This window comes from Coffea arabica, chromosome 8e (genome assembly GCF_036785885.1).
Source record: "Coffea arabica cultivar ET-39 chromosome 8e, Coffea Arabica ET-39 HiFi, whole genome shotgun sequence".
NCBI classification, from domain to species: Eukaryota; Viridiplantae; Streptophyta; class Magnoliopsida; order Gentianales; family Rubiaceae; genus Coffea; species Coffea arabica.
In genome coordinates, this window is record NC_092324.1 from 27,250,091 (window position 1) to 27,260,425 (window position 10,335).

A 10,335-nucleotide genomic window follows, 5' to 3' on the forward strand; every position below is an offset into this window, starting at 1 on the left:
ATGGAGTAGTTTGCAATTTTGATGGTTGGAACTCAAGATTGAAGCAAGAAATTGGAGTGCAAGATGAAGTCTTTTCTCTCTTTTCTCCTCTCTATGGTTCGGCCAACCAAGAAAGAACAATGGTGGAATTTTGGTCAAATTTTTGTTTTAGGAAAGTTAAAACAAGTTGGTCAAAGTCCAACTTCCATAGGTTTTGTGACAGCCCCACCTCCACCTAAGGCGAACCAGAGGGTTCGGCGGACCGCCTGCCCAACTCTCGCCAGGACTACGGAGTCGATTCACACTAACCCTATATAGTACGCGCGAGAACTCAACGAAAACGAACAATTGGGACCACCAAGGATTAAACAGAGCTTACCAAATCATACGGAAGTACGGAACGTCGATTAAACACTTATACATACATGGGAGTCTTGAACAAATGAACTAAAATACAAGCCAAAGTATTCATGCTACAGAAAATATAATTAGGGTTTCGGTACAAAGGAGCTTAACAAAATAACATATACATTAGCTCGATCCCTTTTCTTCCAAAATCGTGGTTTCAAAGTTTGTCCCTTGTAAGGAAAACAAAGATAATGGGAAGGGGTGAGCTTACGCTCAATGAAGTACCAAAATAATAGCAAGTAAGAAAACGTGGAACTTCATATTCACTTAGTCACATATGCGAATCAAATAAAGAAATGAACAAACACCATAGATAGAAAGAATACGGGTGGCTCTCAGGAGCCAAATTCCCATTTGTTTCACCGAAGCTTGATCGAAATAATAGTTGACACTCCGTCAACGCTAAAAGAGTAACCAATACCGTAGACTCCACTTTCTCCGATTCCTTACACCTCACATACCCCTACCGGGCCCGAAATCCAATCAGTTCAGAAATGGTAATACTCGAGTATACCGGAATCAAGGGTCTCAATACCCAAAGATCCCAAAACAGACTACCGTGGTTCGTTATCTAATCGACCAGGCCCTTGCCGACCCGACTTGAGTAACTAGCCACAGGTGTTGAGCTCAGAGGTCACAAAAAGGTCGTTGGATACCAGCCTCCAAACGACGTCCGAACAGATACAGATACAGATAACATATTCAAATTTTGCATAGTAAATTGGCATATGAACAGACAAGAGAACGAGTGTGATAAAGTACACCCTCGTCTCAAACAGAATAAACAGATAGTACATTCGGTCATATCACAGATTGCATATACAGACCCCAAGTTAATCAACAAATAAGGGGAGTGGTACACTCACCGGTTCAAGTACAGATACTTAAAAAGTTTTCACTTCAGATTGGCTTTAATCGCCAAGAAACCCTAAAATCATTAAAGAAAACCAATTGAAGGTGTCACATCCAAAATCGAGTAAACGGAATGCACAAGTGAGGCTCGACTACATGTCGTACGCCTTTCCATGGTAAGTACTAGTACAAAGAATAAAATATAATTTTTGACCAAAAAGGATAACAGTTGGTCCTAGGGTTACAAACAACTCCTAAAACCCATCATTTTTACCAAGATCAACTCAACTTGAAAGGATCGTGTAGCGCTAAAATTTTGGGCAGCATGCCCTCTGTATTTACCTATTTTTCCAGCCATTTATGGCTTCATTATTTTCCTCAATCAATCCCAAAGTCCTACACAATATAAATTCATCACCACAGCTGTTCAATGGGCTCAAAGTCATTCAAGTACAAAATTTAACTAGGAAAAGGACCGGAAAGGCAACCACTTCTCGGCTACGTTTGGGTCTGGTCCTCTAAGGAATTTTGGTGGGGAGAACTTTTGGAATCGTTCAAGGGTTCTATCCTTGCCCTCTACATGATTGCCAGGGTTTCTAGGTTAGTTAACAGGGTTTTGGCCTTGGTGTTCCAGTACAAGGGCCAACAGTTCGGTCATACGTTGAATGGCAGCAGCTACCTGAGCATTAGGATCGACTCTATGTTTAGGATTTGGTTTAGGCGTTGGTTCCTGATTACCACCTTCATTCGAGGGTTGCCTAATTCCACGTCCACGGCCTCGTCCACAACGGGTACCCTCCATTGGTTTAACCAATCTAGGGTCGAAACACAAATATGATATTAAAAATAAATATATGCAGGAACAAGTGATAAGAAGTATATACAAATAAAAGGCAACTATGCATATAACACAACTGTATCAAACAAGTCACACAGTAGCAGTCAGTCAGATACAAACAAAATAATCCCATGAAAGTAGCGGCATCGTCAAAAGTACTATGTACAAACCTGGCCAAAAGTATAAAAATAGCTAACTAAGAGCTTTCCCTAACTACCCCATTACACGGGATCAAAACATGGCTCACATGAGCTCTAACCTAGTTTCCAACCGAGCTAATGGACTCTCCCCATGGCTAGAGCTAGGTGCGTCTCCCTCTCTAGGAGCTCCATCGCCCGGAACCTCCACTTGTACATTAGCGCCAAACACTTCCTGGATTAGCACCTCACACTCATTAATAATGCCTCCGGGCCGGTCTCTAACCTCCCTGACCACCTTCGTAAGGCGGTCATTAACTACCTGCAACTGCTCTCGAAGAGCATTTGTCCTCTTTTGCTCCGTCGCGATATCCCCCTGGAGCTCGCGAATCCAGTCCGCTTGCATTCTCATGATGCCCCTCAGTCTCACCATCTCAATGTGATCCCTATCATGGGCACGCCTAAGCCTTCTCCTTTCATCAAGTACCGCCACAACCACATGGTCGATATAGGAGTAGTTCTGACAACGAGTACAACGCCTGGTCCGACTATCGGTACTCCAGTGTCGAATCGGTCCCCCCGATCTGTCCTCATAGTCAATGACTCAGAAACGCCTCTGAGATGGCTCACCTCCACCCTCTCGATTTGCTCCATCCATAACCTGCAAGGATAACACAGTTTATATCTTAGACAGGGATAATCATACTTAATGACACCCTAATACATCACATGAAGTTCTGTAGAATCAAATTTCTAGTTTGCCCCGGTCATTTCTAACCTAGGCTCTCATCTATTTAGTATTCGGGTACAAGAATTCAAAATAAGATAATTCATAACTCGAGTTGGCCAATCCCAAGAGTAAATCATCTACATTTGAGGTTCTTACCTGACATACATATCTATTGTCTCCAAGTATCATGATAAAGGTTTGAAACCTATAACATTTCATGATTCATAGCTTATGCTCAAAAGAGCATTTAGTCCTTTACACGCATTCACGAAATTAGGACCATAACATCACTTGGTTCAAGCTCGCTCCGCGCAAAGACCATGTGACAGCCCCACTTTCCCCTAAGGCGTACCAAAGGGGTTAGCAGACTGCCTGCCCAACTCTCGCCAGGTCTACTATGATGGTTATATACAATCGAAAACGTTCCAGAAGATATTAGCGCGCTCAAATGATTCAAAATTCATGAAACGGAAAACGAAAAATCGGAGCCGCACATAAATAGTTCCGGCCACGTCACAATTCGGCCGGATTCTTGGCCGGATTGGAGGCAGTGACCAACTGCTCAGATTCAAAAAATCCAAGACAATCCGGCCAGCAATCCGGCCAAGATCTGGCCGGATTTTCGGCCGGATTCCCCTTTGCCTTTCCCGCCAAAAATTTTTCTTTTGTTGTTCAAAATCCGATCTTGTCCGAAACCCAACCGATTACCAACAAATCATACAAACCTTGAAATTGAACCTTTACAAACCAAAATAACACATGAACATTACCAAACACGTTTATACACATATAGTTGCAAATTTACAACTCAAAAGGAAATGTTGAATCCAAATACACTTAAGGTTTTCCACCCATCGAGGAGCTATACCAAAGAATATTAATCAAGCTCAACTCGGCTTCAAAATCACAGTTTCCCAAAAGTTATTCATCTCCCTGTAAGGAACACAAAGGCAATAGAGTGAGCTTTCGCCCAATGAGGTACCATCACCCACGTAACGAAGTTCATATAAGCACAAAGCTACTCAATCCCAATACATTCAATAAGTGAGTTAACTAACACCACATTTTAATAAAGATTTTTAAAAGGATACGGACAGCTCTCAAGAGCCCTTTTCCTCGCTTGCCGTACTTGATCTCACCCCGTTGACCCCCCGTCAACGCCTAAGAAGTAACCAATACTGTAGACTCCATTTTCTCCAATTTCCTTCCACCTCACATACCCCTACCAGATCCGAACTCCAACCAGTTCAAAATGGTAATACTCGAGTATACCGGAATCAAGAGTCTCATACCTAATGATTCAATAGAAACAGTCCCCATGGCTTGTCAATCTCCTCGACCATGCCCTTGCTGGCTCGAGTCAATCGACCGCCGATGGGGTTGAACTCAGAGTCAACAGTAAAAGTCGTTGGATACACGTCCAAACGACACCAGTTCAAGTATATTCAAGAGACATTCAATTGATACAGTAAACAGTCGCATAAGCCATAGAGTGCGAGAGTGATAAAGTACACCCTCGTCTCAACCAATCTTAGCAGTATACACAAGCATTCAAATCATAGATTTCAAGTATAACAAAGCCATGAAGTAACAACCATGTGAGTAGTACACTCACCGATCAAATAAAGAGAGTTTTCACAAATTTCCACCCAACGAGCGCCTTGAGTCACCGGCACGCCCTAAAACATTCAAAAAAACACAATGAGACTCGAATACGAGTCATAAACCCAAACCACACATCACTAATGTAAAACCAAAATAACTTGAAAATAATATAAGGAACACTTGGTGCTAAAGGTTTGGATGACCCGAAAGTCACTAACTAACACTCTAAGCAACCCAATTCCTAGAAATCATATGGACCTAAAATTTGGACAGCATTTCCCCTTAAAATTTCAGATTTCCATCCTACAATTCATCATTCATTTTCAACCAACACAACCACAAGTATAAGTACAAGTCCTATGCCATTCAATACACCTTATTAGGGTTACAATACCCTTTAAACAAAGCCAATTCAAGAGTTCCATAATAACCCTAGAAAAGCCCAAATTCAAAACCCTAAATCTGAAATTTTCCGCACAAACCAGAAATTTTTCGCAAACAATCATATCCAACATATCCAAGCTCCATTTTACTCTATAACAAGCCCTCAATCCATGACTAACCAATGATTATCATATAAAACAGAAAAATATCTATAATAATTCAAAAATCCATCAAAACTCCACTTTCAACCATAAACCTACCATAAATCAACATATTTAGCCACCAAAGTCACTAATTTAACATTATCAAGAATAAAGGAAGAATCTCTTAGCAACTCACCTTGAAAACTCAAGAAAATAAGCAACTTAGCACCTCCTCTTTCCAAACCACTCCCCCCACTTCCTCAAACCTACCTAACTAAGGGTTTTTATGGTGTAATTTGAAGTTTGAACGGTTAAATCACAAGATTTGTGCAAGAAATGGAAGATGAAAGTTGAAGCTTGCTCTCTTATTCTCTCTTGAAGAGCTCGACCAAGAAGGAAAGAAATGGGAATGAATTTTGGGTCAATTTTTGGATATTTGGTAAAGTTGGGTAAGATGGTCAAAGTCCAAGATCTAATCACAAAGTGACACTTGTCACCTTTTTGGTTTAAAGCTATCCCTTTGTTCCTCCAACATCAATCCATTTAGGTAACCTCTAATTACCTCTTAACACCTAGTAAATTAATCCCTGTATACAAAACTTAACCTAATTGGCCGAATTTTATCGCACTTAAAGCAAAAGCGGGTCCCACGTCCAATATGCACTCCTAAAATCTCAAGAACTAACTTGTACTAGAAAAATGATTTTAAAACTATATTTACTTAATAAAATTATCTAGAAAAATTTCCTAATAAAGAAAATATAGAAAATGCGTGCAATTAAAAAAAATAAAGCCTAGAAAATAAGAAAATTCCCGGGTTCTCACACTCTCTCCCCCTTAAAAGAATTTCGTCCTCAAAATTTCTCACCTTGATTCCCAAACAGTTCAGGGTATTTCTTTTGCATTTCTTCTTCCACCTCCCAGGTAACCTCTTCTATCCCATGATTTCTCCACAAGATTTTCACAACCTTTCGGTCAAGCAACTGTACATGTTTCTCTTCGTAGGTGAGTGACTCATCTATCTCAATTTCCTCCGGTTGTAAGATGTGAGAAGGGTCGGGATAATACTTCTTAAGCATTGAGACGTGGAAGACGTCGTGAATCCTGGACAAACTTGATGGTAGTTCAAGTCGATGCGCTACTTTCCCAATTCTCTGAAGAATTTTGAAAGGTCCAACGAACCTCGGTTGAAGTCTCTTTCCTCTACCCGCCGTGACGCTTCGTAACGGTGTGACCTTAAGAAAAACACGGTCCCCAACTTCGAACTCCAGATCTTTTCTTCGATTGTCTGCGTAGCTCTTCTGTCGGTTTTGAGCTGTTTGGAGTCTTTGTCGTATCAACTTGACTTTTTCTCGTGCATCCTCCATCCATGGAATAGTTGTTGGATCTAGAACCTTCTTTTCACCGACTTCCTCCCAATAGATCGGTGACCGGCACTTTCTCCCGTAAAGCGCTTCGTATGGGGCCATTTGAATTGACGAATGGTAACTATTATTGTAAGCAAACTCTACTAAGGTCATATGTTGACCCTAGTTACCCCCAAAATCCAGAATACAAGTCCTTAACATATCCTCAAGAGTTTGAATTGTTCACTCCGATTGTCCATCCGTTTGGGGATGATAAGTGGTACTAAGGTTGAGTTTAGTACCCAAGGTCTCTTGAAATTTCTGCCAAAATCTAGACACAAAGCTGGGATCTCTATCCGAAACAATGCTCACAGGAACTCCATGTAGTCTTATGATCTCGTCCATATACACCTGAGTCAATTTGTCCATAGAATACTTCATGTTTACCGGCAAGAAATTGGCCGATTTGGTTAACCGATCGACGATCACCCAAACGGCATCATGTTCTCGTTGCGTTCGCGGCAAACCTGAAACGAAGTCCATTGTAATGTTTTCCCACTTCCATTCGGGTATCTCAAGAGGTTGTAACAATCCAGATGGTTTTTGATGTTCTGCCTTAACTTGTTGGCAGACGAGACATTTTTGCACGTATTGAGCAATTTCTTTCTTCATGTTGTCCCACCAATAGACTCCTTTTAGGTTCTGGTACATCTTGCTACTACTGGGATGGATCGTATACTTGGACCAATGAGTTTCCTCTAAGATCTCCCTCTTTAACACTTCATCTTTAGGCACCACCACTCGGTTTCGGTATTTCAAAACTCTCTCGGGATTGAAGTTAAAATCTGTTAATTCCCTTTTTCCTACTTTCTCTCCCCACTTCCGTACCATAGAATCTTCCTTCTGGGCTTCTTTAATCTGCTCTAGTAAAGTGGACGTTACTTTAACATTACCAAAAATCACCTTATGTCTTCCAAGACAGGGTTTTCACTCACAAATCAATTGTAACAGATCCCATTCCTTAATCATTAACCCCGTTACCTGAGCCTTTCGACTCAAGGCATCGGCCACTACGTTAGCTTTTCCCGGATGGTAGTTAATGGTGTAGTCGTAATCCTCCAAAAATTCCATCCACCGTCGCTGCCTCATATTCAATTCCTTTTGCGAGAAGAGGTATCTAAGACTCTTATGGTCTGAGTAAACCTCGAAAGTTACCCCGTATAGATAGTGTCTCCATTTTTTCAAAGCAAAAACAACTGCGGCTAACTCTAGGTCGTGGGTTGGGTAGTTCTACTCGTGGGGTTTCAATTTTCTGGAGGCAAAAGATATCACATTCTGGTTTTGCATTAGCACACACCCCAGACCTTCCCGCGAAGCGTCGGTATAAATGGTAAAACCGTCTATTCCGTTAGGCAAAGCTAGAATCGGTGCCATGGTTAATCTTTTCTTTAACTCTCGAAAACTTGCTTCACATCTAGCATCCCACATGAAACGACCATTTTTCTTCGTCAGGTCGGTTAAAGGACCGACAAGCTTGGAAAAGTCCTTAATAAAACGCTTATAGTAGCCAACCAGCCCTAGAAAACTACGAATCTCCATGGGATTTTCAGGCCTCTTCCAATCAGTCACGACCTCTACTTTCGCCAGGTCAACAGTGATGCCCTATTGGAAAATTACGTGCCCTAAGAAAGAAATTTTCTCCAGCCAAAACTCGCACTTACTAAACTTGGCATACAACTGATGCTCTCTTAGGGTTTGCAAAATGACTCTTAAATACTGCTTATGCTCCTCCCGAGTCTTTGAGTAGACCAGAATGTCATCAATAAAGATAACTACAAATCGATCCAAGTAGGGCTTAAAAACCCTATGCATTAAATCCATGAAGGCGGCAGGGGCATTGGTCAGTCCAAAGGGCATGACTGCGAATTCAAAATGCCCGTATCTAGAATTGAAGGCAGTTTTTGGTGTGTCCTCCTTCCTAATTAGCAATTGATAATATCCCTGTCGGAGGTCTAATTTCGAAAAGACCACTGCCCCTTGCAACTGGTCAAACAACTCATCAATATGAGGCAGTGGAAATTTATTTTTAACCGTTACATTATTCAGCCCCCGATAGTCTATACACATCCGCAAACCCCCATCCTTTTCTTTACAAATAACACAGGGGCTTCCCAAGGAGACCCACTCTCTCGAATGAACCCTCACTCCAAAAGGTCTTGTAACTGCAACTTTAACTCCCTAAGTTCGGCAGTGGCCATCCGGTATGGGGTTTTAGAGATAGGTGACGTCCCTAGTAACAACTCAATTTTGAATTCTATCTCTCTTTCTGGAGGTAGGGTGACTAATTCATCAGAAAATACATCCGGATATTCCTTCGCTACGTGCACATCCTCTACCTTCAATTTATCGATGGGGGTATTGATTAGAAAGGCTAAGAACCCTTGCACCCCTTTACTTAGTAATTTCCTAACCCGAATACCCGAGATCAAGGCAGATGAGGCTAACCTACCCCTTATATCTAACCTTAAGGTCGCCTCCCCAAGAATGCGAAACTCTACCACCTTCCTTTTACAATCAAGTTGAGCATTATACCTGGCTAACCAGTCCATGTCTAGAATTACGTCATACCTCTTAATGGACAGGTTTATCAAATCCCCTAGCAACTTCCTCTTTCCTACCCAAATTTTGCAATCCTTATAAACCATACTAGTGATCAAACGATGATCCCCCATAGGAGTACTTACTTCCAGGTCATAGGGTAAACTAGCAGGTTTTATATCTATTCCGCACATAAAATTGGGGTTGACAAATGAATGAGTAGCACCGAGATCTACTAAGACTTTCGCAAATCGGTGGAATACAGGAATCGTACCTTCCACAACTTCAGAAGAATCGGGGACCTGTTGTGGCTCCATTGAATACACTCGAGCCGCTATCTTGGGTTTGGTCCCTTCCACCTTAGCCGGTTCGGAATTGGTCCTCGTCGATTGCTGGTTTCCCCTTCCATCCCGTGATAGAACCGGACAAGTAGCAAGTTGGTGGTCTGCACCTCCGCAGCGCAAACACTTTCCCTCCTTCTTCCAACAATTGTTCTCCGTGTGGTTTGGCTTTCCACAATACCCGCAGGGTCCGCGAGATGCAGAAGCCTTGCCTCTTTGGAAACCTCCTCTTTGGCCTCTCCCAACTTGGCCATCTCGTGACATTCCCGGCATCCTTCCTCCTCCAATCCCCCGTCCAAACTTGGGAGGGGTACTCTTATCCCCCTGCCCCGAACCGCTTCCAGGAAATCCTCGCCTTTTCGCCTGGAAGTTTCTCACTTGTAGCCTAGCATTCTCTACTCGTTGAGCCTTCTCCACTGCATCACTGAAGGCGTTAATCTGGGATACAGCTAGATCCTTCTGGATCTCCACGTTCAGGTCCTGGACAAAGCGCCTTATTCTTCGTTGTTCGGTCATGATGAGTTCGGGCGCAAATTTGGACAGTCGCGTGAATTGGCTCTTGTACTCGGCGACAATCTGGGTCCCCTGGCGAAACCGGATAAATTCGTCTTCCTTCCATTCTTGAACTAGCTAAGAGAAGAATTTAGCGTTGAACTCCCTTATGAAGTTCACCCATGTCCTGGGCGTTTGTTCTCGGTCCCATTTCTGTCTTATTACGTTCCACCAGGAACGGGCTGCCTCTTCCAGTTGGAAGACAGTAAAAGTCACCTGCCTCTCCTCCGTATAGTGTAGGGCAGCAAAGATGTCTACCATCTTTTCTAGCCATCTTTCGGCCACATCCGGATCGGGCTCCCCAATAAACTTCGGTGGGAAAAACTTCTGAAACCTTTTGAGGGCCCTGTCCTCGCTTTCCACATGATTACTAGGGTTTCCAGGGTTGGGATTAGGGTTTTTGTGACCCCCGAAAAAAAAAA

The 10,335-nt window shown here is 42.5% G+C and overlaps 1 protein-coding gene across 1 annotated transcript; it reads right to left on the reverse strand.

Annotated features, from left to right (window-relative positions):
* Positions 1-2,640: 2,640 nt before the first annotated feature.
* Positions 2,641-9,634, reverse strand: LOC140012707 (uncharacterized). The gene is made up of 2 exons (XM_072060992.1): positions 8,946-9,634; positions 2,641-2,875 (listed from the first exon to the last, which is right to left on the reverse strand). Exons 1-2 carry the CDS (start codon positions 9,632-9,634, stop codon positions 2,641-2,643), a joined length of 924 nt encoding a protein of 307 aa, XP_071917093.1.
* Positions 9,635-10,335: the final 701 nt, after the last annotated feature.

Excerpts from the sequence above, each read along its gene's own strand:
- LOC140012707 (XM_072060992.1), bottom strand. The coding sequence starts at position 9,634 with ATGCCGGGAATGTCACGAGATGGCCAAGTTGGGAGAGGCCAAAGAGGA. Across the intron at positions 2,876-8,945 it reads CTTGGGGAGGCGACCTTAAG|GTTATGGATGGAGCAAATCG; the intron begins GTTAGATATAAG and ends TTATCCTTGCAG.